The sequence below is a fragment of the Sarcophilus harrisii genome, chromosome 2 (assembly GCF_902635505.1).
Source record: "Sarcophilus harrisii chromosome 2, mSarHar1.11, whole genome shotgun sequence".
In the NCBI taxonomy this organism is placed as follows: Eukaryota; Metazoa; Chordata; class Mammalia; order Dasyuromorphia; family Dasyuridae; genus Sarcophilus; species Sarcophilus harrisii.
This window is the reverse complement of record NC_045427.1, coordinates 504,334,572-504,351,034: the sequence shown is the minus strand read 5'-3', so window position 1 is coordinate 504,351,034 and position 16,463 is coordinate 504,334,572. Positions and strand designations below refer to the sequence as shown.

Here is a 16,463-nt window from a genome sequence, read left to right as displayed (position 1 = left end):
ATGATCTTATTTTGCTTACTTCACACTTATCAATTCAAACAAATCCTCCCACATTTCACAGAAACCATCCATTTTGTGATTTCATATGACACAACAACTTTCCATCAAATTAATATGCTATAATTTAACCATTCCCAAATTGATGGTAGCACCCTTAGTTTCCAGTAGTACAAAATTTACTATTATATTTTTCTACATCTAGTTTTCAAAGGCTTTGAGCTTTAATAGCTTATTTTTTTTAAAAAAGTTTTTAGTTTATTTTTAACATTATTCAGCTATTAAAAGTGCATTGAGACATATTTAGATCCATTTCCTCGATTTCTTTGAGATAAAGACTTAGCAATGATATTGCTGAGTCAAAGGGTTTGCACAAGTTGGTAACTTTTAGGGTATAATTTTAAATTATCAGAATGACCTGGCCAATTTACAATTAAAACAACGATGAGGTTTGGCAATTGTTAATGCTGTAAAGTTACCCATGTATATATCCTGTAAATAAAAGGCTATTAAATAAAAAATAAAAAAAAAAAATTAAAACAACGATGCCTTAATGTGCTGCTTTCCTGATGGTCTTAAACATTTATAATTTTATTTTTCTGTCCATTTGGTCAATCTGATTAGTATGAAGTAGTAGAACCTCAAGAGTTTTTAATTTGCATTTCTCTATAAGTAATTTGAAGCATTCCCTTCCCCCCATCCTATCCCCAATATGGCTATGATAAAGGCTGTTGGATTTATCACTAAAAAAAATTACTGGGAACCTTATAGAAAGGAGTTTGTGTTCTGGACTAGAGTTAGAGTGCAAGTGAATGAGAAGTGAGAAAACGATGACAATAGAGGTTTTTTTTTTTCCTTTAAAAAAACCAGTGTTCACAGCTACGCCCAGAGAAAGAACTCTGGGAGATGACTAAAAACCATTACATTGAATTCCCAATCCCTATATTTATGCCCACCTGCATTTTTGGATTTCCTTCACAAGCTAATTGTACAATATTTCAGAGTCTGATTCTTTTTATACAGCAAAATAACGTTTTGGTCATGTATACTTATTGTGTATCTAAGTTATATTTTAATATATTTAACATCTACTGGTCATCCTGCCATTTGGGGGAGGGGGTGGGGGGTAAGAGGGAAAAATTGGAACAAGAGGTTTGGCAATTGTCAATGCTGTAAAGTTACCCATGCATATAACCTGTAAATAAAAGGCTATTAAAAAAAAAAAAAAAAAAAAAAAAACACAGTGTTCAAATCCTGGCTGACACAAGTTCTAGCTTTGTGTTACCGTGGCCAAGAAACAATTCAAACAGCTTTGCAATTATCTAAGACTGGTAAATTACAGGTGATTGGCCGAGAGTGTTCCCACACTAGGATTCCTCTACATCTACGAAATCTGAGTTTCGGATTGAATCCAGGCTCAGCCACGTTGTATAAACTGCCTGACCACTTTGGGAACAGTTTCCTTTGTAAAAACGAGGGAGTGAACTTCTCTTCCTTCCATCTCTGGATCTGTGACACTAAGATTCAGGCACCAGGCTATAGACAGAAATGTTCTTTTGCCTACAGATGTGGGTTCTATTTGACGCCTGAGAGACTTGAATAGAGCCCTTCTTCCTTCCCTGGGCCTGTTTCTTCATGTACAAAATAAGGTTGTACTAAAACCTCTTAAGTAAGAACCTTTAAGGTTTTAGCATTCTGAGATTCTGAAAGAGAATGGACCAAAAATGGTGAAAGGATACACCAAAAACTACAATTCCCAGAAAGGACCGACAGCAACCCAACTCGGAAATGACGTTTACACTTCGTGGCATCTACAAAAGCCCAAGAAAGGAACCGTTTTTAAGGCGGGGCCTGGGAAGAAGTAGGGGAAATTGATAGGCCAAACGGTCAAAGGAGAGGGGTGGAGCCGAGGATTCAGGAAATAGGGCCCTTGCGACTAGCCGTACACGGCGAGACGCTATGCCGTCATAAGGCGGCGGCCATTTTCGGAGGGAGGAGAGTACCGGGGCGGTAGTGAGCGCTCAGAGAGCTGGCTGGAGGGCGGGAGCAGGAGGCTGAGGGATTGAGCGCGGCGCGGGCGGTGGCTGCTGGGGAACGTTGTTGCCGCTGTGGGGGCTTCCTCTTCCCTGCTCTTTTGCGTCTCCTCTCCTCCAGTGTCTTCCCAATCGACTAAAGGGGCGCAATGTCCGCGGAGATCCCCGAGGCGGCCTCGGCTGAGGAGCAAAAGGTAAAGAAAAGGCCGAGGGGAGGCGGGCACCCGGAGAGGAGGCAGGCACAGAATTCTCCCGCCCGGCCTCTCGCTGTGCGGATCCGTTTGGGGAGCGTCCCGACGTTGGCCAAAGCGGTCGCTCTCCGGGAGGGGTGTGAGCGAGGGTGAGGGGCAGAGGAAGAGCCCGGAGCCGCGTCCATTCCCGTTGGGAAGGAGCCAGATGCAGCCACTCCTCCCCCCAAACCCTGTTGGAGCGGATCCGGAGGCTGCTGCGCTTCCGCCCCGACCGCTGGAGGCGCTTCCCGCTCGCGGAAGCTCCTCTAACGTGATTGGCTGCCGGGATCTCCGAGGGCCCCGCCGGCCTTCCAGTCCTGCGCCGCTCACTGCCCGTTCTCAAGGCTCAGGCCCGAGCACGTCGCTGCGAGGCCGGGTCTGGCCTGAATGCTACTTGGTCGGATTCTTTGGGAGAAGGAAGTGACCCACTTTGAGAAAAGCGGGGCAGGAAGTTCCGCGTGAAGCTTCGGCGCCTTCCTCGGAGGTGTAGGTGTGACCGGCTGGCCTTCACTGCCTGCCGGAGCCGCGCCAGTCCCGCTGCTCCCAGAGCTTTCCGGATAGGCTTCTTTGGTTTGAGGAGGCCCTCGCACGTTCTCTACAAGTTCCTACTTTTATAACGCAGAGCTAATACCCGAGGCCTGGTTTCTCAGATCCTAACTAACGTTGCCTTATACATTTCCATTTTGCAAGATTACCTATCTGCCACGCTCAGTGCATGCCGTTAATTACATTGAATGGAGGACAGAGTTTCTAAAGCTTGAGAACTTTCGGGATGCAAAATCTTTTACTTTTTCTCTTTCTTTGTGCACAAAAAAGTGTAGAGAGTTCTAAACACTCCCGAGAACATTTAAGCCATTATTCTAGCAGTTTATTTTTTCCCCAGGGCTTTCGCACAAAGCGTTTAACATATATAAGGTTTGTTTCAGCTTCTCCTGTCCTTCACTTAGTTCTTCAGTGTACATAAATCAGCATTCGTGTCTGTATCATTAAGGTCTGAATTGGGTAAACCGCCTGTTTCCATAATTGATGTGGAAATTACTATGGGTTTGAAGATCTCAATGTTTACTGAATAGAATAACTTCAGAGTTTACATTTTTTACGTATTTTAACCATTTGAACTTTTCCAGATCTCAACTGGTATTAATGCTATAAAAATACGGAGAGGAAAAATTAGTAGAAATGATATGTATTGCTAAATTAATACTTTGTAATTTCCTTGAATACAAAAAGAAATTTCCATTTTTTTAAAAGTGGAAGTTAAATATTTTATGCAAGTGAATCTTTTCCAATAAATTTTAATCAAAGTCAGAATTGTGGCATTGTCCTAGGAACCCAAAGGAGCAAATGATCTTTTTTCATGATTGATTTTGGAGTCAGTAGAAAAGTAAACTTCAACTTTTTGCATAAACTTGTATATACACCTTTGATATTTAATTGCATAGTCACATAAGTTACTTTTATGAGCTCAGGATCTGTGTCAGATCTTAAGAATCACTATCTTCTTGTCTTGGACTCTATTGGGGAAAACATTTTCAGCATCACTTCTATAACCAGATTAGCTGATTCTTTGACTGACTAGAGATGACCTTAAAGGAGAATTTATGTAACTTACTGATCTGTTAGCCAGAACTTAAGTATAAGTATTTAGCCGAATTTTTTTTTTTTTTTTAATAATGCCTCTCTTCAGTTGTCTATGAACCAGTATTTGCCAGGCGATCTAATTTCTTGTCAAAAATTCAGATAGGCCCAGTCTTGTTATGAAAAAAATTCTCTTTTCATGTGTAGATTGCATGCTTCCACTATCTCTATAAAATCCATTTGCAGCTCGAAATCCTGCATTTTCTGGACATTGACAATGAGGTAATCTGGTTTTGTGTGTGCTCCTGCATACACACAAAAGTAATGACATTTTTGAGTACTTTGCTTTTGGAATTGCTGGGGGAAAGTGCCAATTTTCAGGGTCAAGAACATTTGTAGTTGCATTTAAGCATGTAGCTTGAGTGTAAAAAGTCTGAAAAATGAAAAGTAGACAAAACAGTAAATACTGCTTATATTTTGTTTAATTTTGAGAAGAAACTTAAAATAGTCTTATCCTTTAATTGGCATAAGTATTTCTGATTATCTTTAGGGGTAATGATTTCATCTACTTGTGTGAAGAATGACTAAAAAGAACATATTCTTGAAAGTGTTGGATTTTTTTGTTTGGGAGAGGGTTTTGAATTTTACTTTAGCTACTGTTTGAATAGTCTTTTATTTCTTCACATTTTAATCTAGTAAATTAGCTACCTTCCAAAACCTGGCTAATGACCCCTTGCATAGATTTAGGAAACTGAGGTTTTCACTGGATTGTATTCTGTTCCCTTTACAATTCAATCATTGATCATTTTGCAAGTGGATTCAATGTTAGTGAACAGTTTCTAGGTGCTGATGGTACTGTGTGAAGGGGAGGAAGAATTATCTAAATTGACCCCAAGTTTGATTCTATCTAAAAATGTAAAACCATTCTTGCCTAGTGAGCCTTAGAAAACCCATATTTTGTTTTACAGTATTCTCATTTTACTTTTGAAGGAAATTGAGTTCAAAGAGGTTGTGACTTGATTTTAGCCATAGGAAGAAAGAACTGCTAGTAAGTAGCAGAATCGGCATTTGAACCTACCTTTTCCATATTCACTGTTTGATTTCATGTGAAATCACTTTTCTAGATTGGATCTCCAACCACAAAGTGGGTGTATGATAAAAAAAAATAATACTGTGGACAAATAATACCCTTGATTTGGAATCCAAGCACCTGGAATCCTGGCTATGGTATTTATTTACTATACTTATGACTTTAGGCAATTCAATTTATCTCCTTGGGTCTCTAATTTCCTCATCTATGAAATATATAAATAAATTGTGTGTGTGTGTGTGTGTGTGTGTAAAAATTCTGGCTGTTTCTTACTTTAAGTGCATTGATTTGAGGAGATAGGATTAGAGTGGAAGGAACTCTGAATGTACTGAAGTCTGGAGAGCTAGGATCATATCCTAGCTTTGGTACTTGGTATGTGTGTAAAGTCAGGCAAGACACTTCTGACTAGATGTCTGAAATCCCTTCCAACTCTAGATGTATGATCCTATGATCTTTAAGTATCAATTTTGCACAAAAATTTGTGCTGTATGCCCAGATCTTGTGTTTTTATTTTGGGGCTTTTTTCCCCAGATTTATAACTCTTAAATCAAGAATACTGCTTTAAATCATTTTAGTTTATTCCAGCAGTATGGTTCATCGGCCTCTGGAGCTATCCTAGACTTCATGGAGGTTCTGTGAACTCAAAACTATTCATAATAACTAACATTTTAGTTTTGAACATGGTAAATATCTGATTTAAAATATAAAGAAAAGCTTTTTGGGGGAAGTCTTCATTTTAAGAATATAAAGATGCTGAGACCGAAAAGTTAGTGAACTACTAGTAGTCTTTTTTCCCCTCCAATCAATATATGAGCAGTGTTAATTGAAGATGTTTTTCTTCATCCCATGATTGCTTAGTTGTCTGAAGCCTGATACTCTTCCCTTTGAAGGATTATCTACAAATAAATAGAGCCTTAAGTTTAAGGAGTGGTAGAGCTGGAAGGAACCTGAGTGATATATCTAAGTCTGCTCCCTCATTTTTCAGATGAGAAAACTGAAACCTAAGTTAATTGATTAGCTCAAAGTCACATTGTTTAAGTAACAGATCTAAGATTTGTACTCAAATTTTCCAAGCCCCATCGTTCTTGCTGTTGAACTATTCCTGCAGATTTTTCAAGCTGTTTTTAAAATGTTTTCAAAACATACCAAATGCTTAAAAAATAAAACTTAGGAACTTGAGTTCTGCTTTTTTATGAGCAAAGTGATTAGAATGTCATCTGAGTCATTATTTACTGTTATTTATGGAAACTTTCCAACTGCACCTATTAGTTTGATTAGTACCCCAGATAAAACTTGGTGGCCTGAAAGTTTGAGAAAAATAACTAACATAGTTTAAGGCAGTTGCCATTCAAAACCCCTTTTTAGTTGTCCACAGATTATTTAATTATATCAGCCCTTCTGAAATGTCAGTTAGCAGGAACATTTCTACTTTCATAGTTTTTTTTAAAAAAATGAATTGAATTGTGAAGAAATTTGAGTAACTTCTCAGTTTCCATCATAGAGAATTCTTATATTCAGGATCAAAATTCAAGACTTCTAAATATAAACCTTTGCTTTTGCCCCCAAATAATTTCCCAAATGCGGGAATTTAGCTTTGTCTGTAGTTGCCTTGTGTGCCTGGTAACTTTAATTAAAAAACATGTAAAGTAACAGTATAATACTAATATATTCAATATCTTTACTACTTTCTATATTTAGAATCACAAAACTCCAGTTAGAATGCATGCTTTATTCCTTAATAACGGGACAAGTCATTTGACTGCTGTGAGCCTATTTCCTCATTTGAGGTTGTCATGGCATTGTGACTAGATGAATTCTGATGTCTCCTGCCGCTTTTAATCCTATTTTCTGTCTTGGAGAACTTCAGAGCATTCCACGAGTAACATAAGATACTTTCTACCTTCTAGAATGATGGTCAAAATGAGAAAGGAAAGTGATTACATAATTTAGCAATTTAACCTTAGGCGTTTCCTTTAACAGAGAGAATGTTAGCATACATTTATGTTGGATGTTGTACTGCAACTTTATTATTGAAGTTAATTTCCTTTTTGTGTGTTTCAGTTTGTTGACTGAAGACTGAAAAGAGCAGATGCTTAGTATAGTATTTGGCACATAGTAGGCTCTTAATTATTGAAGAGTAGTGGGGAGGTGGCTTGGAGAAATGCTCACCAGATAGCTAAGTGTTTTTTGTGAAAGCAGCTTCTGGGTCACTGGTAGGTTTCATTCTACTTGAGGCAGAACTTTTGTCTAATAAACTGCTTACTCTATCCCATGGTATGTAACTGTTTTTCACTCTTGTGGTCCAGGTATAGTATCATCAACACTAAGCAACTCTTCCTGCTTGGTGATTAATTTCTTAGTGCTATAAGGGTGGCCTGAAAATTGTATAAGGACATCTGATAATGTTCACCATGAACTTTTCTGTATCTCTTGTGTAATTAGTACATGTTGTAGGGTCTGCTGTAATTATGTTGTGTGGTCGAATCCATTTTGCATACTGTTGCTCATTCGTTCTGGCTAGGATCTTGCAAAGAGTGTCAAGAAAGCTGAAACAATTAGGACATTTTCTATGTTTTATTGTAAAACTGGAAGGTGGTAGTGTGTGCAGCATAAAAAAGCTGTAACTACAGCTTCAGAGTTCCTAGGTTCAAGTACTGCCCCTTTTTGACATAAATAAACTTAGCTGAGTGACTATGAGGATATCACTTAACATTTTGCTCTCAGTCAGCTAACTCTTAAGGTAAATTTCCAAACAATTGCTGATTTACATTAGTGGAGATAGTTTCCTTTCTTGGAATTCTAGTTCCTTACATGATGAATCATGAGGTCCAGTCAAAAAAGACTTACAAAATAACATTTGCCATCATTATGGTGTAGGATGATCAATTCTAAAATAATTTAACTTAATATAGTGAAAAGGGAGAATCCCCAAAACAATTGACTTACATAATAATTGTAAGGTCCCATATATATAAATATATAGTATTGTATATTAAGGAAAATAAGTCACAAAGCTGCCTTTTAGATTTCTAAGTTGGTAAACTGGAAATTTATTGTGCACATTAATTTATCTGCAGAATATGCACAGTGTGTTCATAATCTCATACCACACTTAAGGAGTCTTAGAAAGATAAATTACTTTGAATTAACTGGAAAATAACAGTATTTCAAATTAAACACGACTTTGAGTAAACATCAGCTTTGAAAGGTTTTACTAAAGTTGGGATCTTAAAATCATAAAAATGTATTAGGATGAACATCTAATTATAGGTAAATGTGAGCTGAACAGTTCCATAAAAGGTAGGTAACTATAAATGTATTCTACGTGACAGAAAAATAAAAAAAGGAAAGACTTCAGAGATGAGCTATCTTGATATTTTTATCCAATGTGTAGGGTGGTACACATACATCACAGCTATAACAGAGCCATCTCTTGGTTCATTTTTTAAAAATACAGAACTAGCAGCCTGTCTTAAGAGCTCCTCTGTACTTGGTTTTCAATAAGGTATTAGCTAGATACTGAAAGTTCTTTTGCATTGAACAACTACATGCAAGAATCAGATTATCTATTTTATAAAAGGGGGTATTTTGTTTTTTAAACGAGACCCATAGGTGGAATAAAAAACTAACTAATTTTAAATAATTTCAGGAAATGGAAGATAAAGTAACTAGTCCAGAGAAAGCAGAAGAAGCAAAATTAAAAGCAAGGTATCCTCATCTGGGACAAAAGCCTGGAGGTTCAGATTTCTTGAGGAAGCGACTACAGAAAGGAGTAAGTTCCTCTTTTTGAGTTTTATTTCTTTATGCCATGTGAATTTTTCACTTGTAGCTTGAAATGACCAGTGTGATTTTAGACAAGTTAACATTATTTTGTTTTGGTAGAAGAATTTGCAGTTCTGTAAAGTGATTTCTCCAAATGCTTGAGAAATTGTTTATTTGGATTTGTAATTGCTAACTTTAAATATATTTAAAAAGCATTCTATTTTAGATATATTAAAGTAATGATATTTTCCTTAAATATATTAAAACAATTCAATTTATTTTGGAATGGTTTTGCTATTTTGATAATTTGGTTCATTGTTAGGTTGAGAGCTAAATTAAACCTGAGTTGACTATTTTTTCTTGGAAATCTTGCTCTTTGTGGGATTTTATCATAAACCCAGTTTTCCACAGTGTTCAGAGCTCCATTTTTATGTGGATGATCCTGTAAGCTCTAAACATATGTTCTTGTGATTAAATAAGGGAAACTGCCTCTTGCCACCATAGGGCATTGCTAAAATAAGGAATAACTATTTATAAAGTGGATTTAACAGATTTGTTATAATGTATTAGTAGTAAAATACCATGAATTATAGCTTTTACATTTTCCTTTAGAAATAGAGGTTGTTAATCTTTTTTGTTGTTTCACTGACCCCTTGGCAAGATCCTACAGCTGAAGCCTATGGACCTTTTCAAAGAATATATTTTAAAAATTCATTTTCATTTTATGTTCCAGATTCTCTTCCTTTCACCTTTTCTACCCATTAAGAAGGCAAGAAAAACAAAATATGATAGTTATGTATAGTTAAGCAAAGCATTATGTTTTCGAATGTATAAAATGGGTTTGCAAGGGGATTAAATTATTAAGATTCAATTATCAATTTAAAAGTTGATAAGTTTAAGAACTCTTGCTTGAAAATATCCTGACATGGGTAATGATTGAATAGCGCTAGGGAAATGAAATGGATTGTCATATGAAGAAAAAAGCAATTTTTATTTGATCTGGTTTGATTTTTTTTTTTTTTTTTTTTTTTTTTTTGAGAATAACAACAAAAAAATTTTTCAGCTTATAAAGCCAGTAAGGTGGGAAATGGTTTATTGAAAATGAGTAATGTTGAACCTTTTACACATTCTTTGTACATAAAGTGAAGAATATAATTTCTATGTAGTAAAATAATTTTAAACTAAATGTTCTGACTACTTTCTTCATCGTACACATCTGTCCTCAATCTAGGAGTAGACAATAACTTTTAACTTTAAATTAACTTTGAACTCTGGTCCAACTGTAAGCCACCAATATTAATTATAATTATCATCTTAAAACCTTCATAGCCTTCAGTAGGATCTAAAAAGAGTTAAGATTAAACTTTAATAAAGCTATGTGAAGGTCTGGAGCTTAATCTTTTAAAATGAACAATTTTAACTGAATAAAATTACGTTGTCTGTTTTACCATAATTTTTAATTGCTGGGTTGTTGCACATTAAAGTAATGAAATTTAATATTTTATGTTTTTTCTTTGAGGGAAGAGATTTGTATTCTGTGTTTTTACTTTTAGAGAGTTTATAATCTTTAATATGAACATATTTAATGTGTACTCTAGGGCTTTATTTGAATTTGAGGAGGTGCTATTTGAATTTCTTTTCATTTTAAATTACCTTTTTTTCTTCCTTAATGGTAGAGTTGATCTAAAAATTATTCTTTAAATCTTACAGGGGGTGTTTTAGACATTGAAGCCCTGACTATCCTGGGTTCCAATCTCCTGTTATCAGCTACGTTTTGGACATTTTGAATTGGATGTCCTAACAGACATTCAGACTCTAAATACCACCACCACCACCACCACCACCACCCCAAAAAAAACAAAAAAACAAAACACTATCTTTCTTCTTACATCCTCCCCTTTTCCATACTTTCTTGTTACAGTCAAAGGTATTGGCATCACAGTGTTGGTGTCATCCTTGATTCTCCATGATTCACGCCAACTATTCAATCTTTTGTCAAGAATTGTCATTTCAACTTCATGATATTCCTTCTATAAGTCCCCTTTTCTCTACTTATACAGCTACCGCCCTGGCCAAGGCCCAAGTCACTTAGTGCCTGGATTATTGCAAGGCCTGCTGATTTGTTGTCCCTGTCTCAAGTCTTACTCCACTCCAACCCATACAAAGTAATTTTACTAAAGGGGAAGGAATGACCAAGTTAAACACTTTTTTTATGCACTCTGCAGTTGTTAACCTGACTCACAACACTCGCCTGCCCATCTCCTCCTCTTCTCACTGCCTATTATCAATGATTGGAACATTCTTTTCTCTTCATCTGACTTATATTAGGATTTAGTTCAAATTCCACCTTCTGTAAGAAGCCTTTCATAGTGTCTTCTTGCTTCATGCCCTCAGTGCAACCCTTACCACTTGCACTGTATATAGCTAATATCTAAACAAATATTTAAATGTCTTTTCTGCCATTACAATGTAAAGGTGGGTGCTCCTGTGGTGTTTGGTCTTTCTTTGTATCCCCAGTGTTAGAAGAATACTTGGCATATGGTCAGTTCTTAATAAATAACTGTTGTCTGGATATCAGTGTTTATTCTCCTGCTCTTATACATGGCATTTATGTTCATTTGTGACACGTGTGTGTGTTTGTGTGTGCACATATACACATGATTGAGCTCTATTCCATTGGTTTGGAGTAGTTGAAGATAACATATTAGATGACCTAATTAATATTAAGATTTCCTATATTAAGAGAAAACTGCCTCACTTTTGGTTTAACAAAAGGTAAAACTTTTACCCTTTAGTGCTACTTGGGTACTGGTTAAGTTAGTGACTCACTTAATTAATATACTTTGTATGTAAATGATAGATTAGGCCTTTTAACCAAATCTGGCAAAGTGTATTGTGTCATAGAGTTAGAACTTGCAGAAGCCTCAAAATATATCTTGTCCCAAATATATCTACTTCTCATTTTACTTGGGGGCTTGAGTTTCAGTGCCCTAGGCCTCCTAGGTATTGAGTGTTCAGAGGTATTAGAACCCAGGTCCTCTGGACTTCAAAGCCAGCATACTTATACATTGTATCATGAGTTTTTACTTTACTGTATTCTGGTTCATCTTGAGATATTTGAACTTATTTTTTCCTTCCTGAAATTATTCTTATTTTGAATTCTTTCTGCTTTTATTAACTAACCCCTAAAAAAAGGTTAGGGCTCTGGAGAATTTTTATTGTTTTAGTTAAGCCCATTGTTTTTTGAGTAAATTTAATTTTAACTTTTCAAGCCAGCCTCTGACACATACTGTCTATATGACTTTGGGCTAGTCACTTAATCCTCTTAATGCTTTAAAAAATGCTCAAAGTTGCAAGGAAGTAGCTCTCACCCTGAGCTCCCTACATCAGGTGAAACCACAAGTTCAGTCCCCACCCCATCCCTGTGTATAAAAATCATCATTGTAGAGCCAGAAACTGTTGCTTTTTGCACTCGATATTTGATGATTGATTTGCTGGTGTAGATGGGGGTGGGGTGGGGTGGGGTGGGGGTGGAGAAACGGTTTCTGGTCATAAAGTTATATTTTTTCCAGCATCATTTTACTTGATTAAAGCAAAGGGTAGAGTACTAAATAATAGTCAAGACCATTCCTTATGTGTTCATTAACAACTAAAATGATAAAGCTATACTAGGGGAAATAGTTCACTATCACTTTTCTCCTCAATTTCCTTTCCCACCCCACACCCAAAAACAAAACAAAACAAAAAAAACCTGATTTTTTAAAATTACTGGAACCCCGAAATAATTGTCTGCATTTTTGATGAACTAAAGCATCGTAGCAATAAATGGATGATAATATTGTTATTTAAAAAAAGTCATATGTTGACTTTAAAATCATATCCATCGATCACATTTTTTAAATTATTTACAAGCTGTTTGCAGAGTTTCCTAATCTATTGTAATCCCAAGAATTCTGAGAGACAAGTTAAAACCATATATATATACTATAAAATTATTCCGAATATTTACAAAACAAGACTTCACATCTCAAGGTGTTCATTTAAGTTCATCATGAAATATTTGAATTTAGTTTTTCCTCCCTGAAACTTTTATTAAACTTATTAAATGCTGCAGCTTTTATATTAATCAAAAAGAATTTATTTTTTGTTATCTGCCAGGCAGGATGCTAGCTGCTTGAGATAAAAGGATCCTCTTTCTTTTCCCCGCCTCCCCCTCCCCCAAAGTGTGTGTATGTATGTATGTGTGTATATATATATATATATACACACACACACACACACACACATTCCCAATAAGTTTTACTGAGGGAGACAGTATCCACATGTATTTAAATATATTTGTAGTAAATTCATGGTAGGAAAAGAAGAAGGTCCTAATAGTTGGAGTTATCGGGAAAGATTTCCTGTGGAAGATGGTGCTACTTGAGGTGCATCTAAAGGAAATGAAGTATTATTTGAGGCAGAGATAAAATGGGAGTGCATCTTTTGGATGAACATAGAGGTAGTAAACCCTGCCTTCCCATCACTGTTGTCAGTAGCTTGATGATTTTCCATTTACTTACAGTGTCTAAAACCTCAGTGGTATAGCTTTACACATTATAGCCTCTCATACTATGTCTTTTAATTGCCTTTTTTAGATTTTAAAGCTATTTTGAGAGTATCATTTTCACCTTTCCCATATTATTCTTATTTATCCTCCTTCCTTTCTCAAATGCTAATGTGTTTCCTCTGGTGGGAATTATTTCCTTAGGTAGTTACCTGCTAAATAATTATGCTCTAATCAAGAGATGGCAAAAGTACTGTTGATAGTGAGTTTTGCTTATTGGACATTGCTTCTCATCAATCAAATATTTATTGAGAACTTTAAAGTATGATTCTAAACCTAGTTAGCTCTATCATCATCTAGCAGGCAGATGTGTTTATCTGTACCCATAGTTGGATTCTGGACTGAGATTAGAAATAAGAGTAAACCTTATTAGAAATTTTTACTTTTCAGTTTTCCCTGCAATTCAGCAGTGTTAGTTTTTGGTTATCATATTTAGAATATTCTTAATGTTAGACCAGTGCAGTTTGCCAATTTGCTTGTTTTAAATTCCTTACTGAAGCTTTTTTTTTTTTTTTTTCCTTCCTCCATTTCTGTTGCAGCAAAAGTATTTTGACTCTGGGGATTACAACATGGCTAAAGCAAAGATGAAGAACAAGCAGCTTCCTACTGCAGCAGCTCCTGACAAAACAGAGGTCACTGGTGACCACATTCCTACTCCGCAGGATCTTCCACAGCGGAAACCATCTCTTGTTGCTAGCAAGCTGGCTGGCTGATTAAAAGAGCTGAACTGCATGAATCTCCTCATTCCTGTTATTTCTCTCAAACATGTTACTTCTCAGCTTTTTTTTCCTTTCATACACTAAGTCATTGAGACTGACAGCTTTGCAGGTAGCGGTAGTGTGTGCTGCTATTGTTAAGGAAGTAAACTTATGAATAAACTGTAGTACTTTGGACTAGTTGAACAATGCACTGATGAAAAGGACACGTTAGAGCAATGTAAAGTAATCTACTTGAAAATAAATGTATATATTGCCTATTCCTTAGTGTAGGACTGGTTCCAGCAAGTAATGAGCAAGTTTTACAGTTTCACTGTTTTGGCTTTCCTTATTCCTCTTAATTACAGCTTTATATGTTTGTGTTATTTAATATAATCTATTGTGTTGGGGTTTTTTCTGTATTTTTCTGTTTGCTTTTGTAAAACAGAGGTTTAAGACCACAAGTTGTTAGATCATGTATTTAAAATAAACACACACAAACATACACACACACATACAAACACAAGATGGGATTCTGAATGATTTCTATCTCTGCTCTTAAACTTGAATGGCCTTAAACCTGTTTCAGCTTTAACAATAGAATTTTACTTGGGCAATATTTGCCCATCCTAATGTAACCTTTTGTGAATTGTGTGCTTATTAACAGATGCCCGTTGAAGCTGGGGGTGTTTTTTGTTTGTTTGTTTTATTTTGTTTTTCAGTTCAATAGTGTTAGAACACCTTTTCTTTTGAAGATGTGAATGAAGTGTGCATGTGCATAGACTGTTGAATTCACTTTTGTGCCATTTTTGTAAATATAATAGTTTTGCACAACCTCTCGCAAATGTCTGTATTAATTTCACACTTTTGAACAACAGATGATGTGCCAACCAGAAGCACAAAGAGTTCCCACCCCAAACTCTCTACAGTAAGAATTTTGTATAAGTAAGAGTAGTTTACAATCTTGTATTTGGAGAATGACAAACTGAATACTCTACTTATTTACATACAGACTTGTGTTTTCATCTGTTAACTAATGCCCATGACATTCAGTGGCCTTTGTGCATATACGATATGTTACTTAGGCATATCTTTTGTCCTATGCAGAACTTCATTGTGACTTAAGAAATTACAAGTCATATAATTTGTAAGATTTTTTTTTAATGGAGAATATTTTTACTTTCACACTCAACTTGCTGAAAACTCTAGAATAAAAAGCCTTCAGGGCTTTAACCCCATTTCTTGATATTAATTTGACATATTTAAGAGCAAGAGTCGCCATTTTGTGCATTTGATAGTAGAAGCATATGCTTAATTTATAATTGTTCTGCTGAATTCTGTACTTAAGACACACTAGGATGATATTTTCTTATTGCTAAGTAGTTATTAAATCCTGATCCTGTGTAACTAGTATTTGACAACTAAATGTACAAATAAAAGGGAATTTTGAAGAAGTAAATACTTGAAGACTGACACCCCAAAGACATAAGTCAAAATGTATGGATCTGTAATGTATTAATAAATTTTTTTTTCAGTACTAAATTAGAGGAAACTAAATGAATTGACCCTTGCTGTAATTAGAACATTACATTTAAAGAGGGATGAATGTATCCCAGTTGAATATTTAAGCCTTAGGTATTTTGCTTTATAAGTACCATCTTTTTTAAGATTTTAACTTTTTTCTCTGTAGCACTGTTTTCCTTATCTCATGAACAAGAACAAGTTGAGACAAGGTAGTGTTACTAAGAAGTTTAAAACCTTTATTATAACAAGTTTAACATTTGTAGTTTTGTAAGCTTTCCCCCCATTTTAACAATAATACAATGATATTCTGATGAAATATGCCAGTAGTGAGGTTTTTCTCATTTTAAATTCCCTTTTGGTGTGTGGGTGGATTGGAGAAAGAAGGGTCTGAGGGGAAAGAGTCCAGTCTTAATTTTAGGCCCTCAACACATGGTAATTATCATTATTGCATTCCTTCAAACAATATCAGTTGACCATAAGTAGATTTGATCATCCCTATTGGCATTAACAAAAACTTAGCAAATTAGTATTTTAAGAAACAAATTTTCAGTTACCTTTCTACTCCAAAATAATAAAAAGCAAGAAAACAAAATAAAATTATGTTGGATAAAAACATAAATATGTTTGCAAAAGGATACCAGAATTGTTCAAGTAAAATCCACACCTACAGATTTGTTTTAAGAATGACTTCAATATTACAAAAACAAACCATAATGGAATTTTATGGATTTTTTTTGTCATTTCTTGTTTAATATGTTCATGAAAGTTAACTTAAGTGCTATGGCAGTGAAATCCCCATTCATCTGAGAGGAATGATCTAATAAGCACTGCACTGAAAGACTTAAGAACACAATGGTAATTCTGACCAAGAAAGAGGATTGTTGCTGTGGCTTCTAGCAGATGACTTAAGCAAGTACTGTCTCGGTTTCAATTTTTGAACACAGGATG

At 35.5% G+C, this 16,463-nt stretch overlaps 1 protein-coding gene across 2 annotated transcripts; it reads left to right on the top strand.

Annotated features, from left to right (window-relative positions):
- Positions 1-1,962: 1,962 nt before the first annotated feature.
- Positions 1,963-15,533, top strand: ARPP19 (cAMP regulated phosphoprotein 19). Of its 2 annotated transcripts, none has more exons than XM_003755941.4 (3): positions 1,963-2,224; positions 8,578-8,700; positions 13,836-15,533. In XM_003755941.4, exons 1-3 carry the CDS (start codon positions 2,180-2,182, stop codon positions 14,007-14,009), a joined length of 342 nt encoding a protein of 113 aa, XP_003755989.1. In that variant the 5' UTR covers positions 1,963-2,179; the 3' UTR covers positions 14,010-15,533. The 2 variants fall into 2 exon arrangements, with proteins under 2 accessions (XP_003755989.1, XP_031811082.1); XM_031955222.1 differs by lacking the exon at positions 1,963-2,224 and adding an exon at positions 6,391-8,433.
- Positions 15,534-16,463: the final 930 nt, after the last annotated feature.

What these genes read in the sequence shown, in the direction of transcription:
- ARPP19 (XM_003755941.4), top strand. Translation starts at nt 2,180, where the DNA reads ATGTCCGCGGAGATCCCCGAGGCGGCCTCGGCTGAGGAGCAAAAG. An exon ending in CCTCGGCTGAGGAGCAAAAG is followed by an intron (nt 2,225 to 8,577) that starts GTAAAGAAAAGG and finishes AAATAATTTCAG; the next exon opens with GAAATGGAAGATAAAGTAAC. An exon ending in GGAAGCGACTACAGAAAGGA is followed by an intron (nt 8,701 to 13,835) that starts GTAAGTTCCTCT and finishes TTTCTGTTGCAG; the next exon opens with CAAAAGTATTTTGACTCTGG.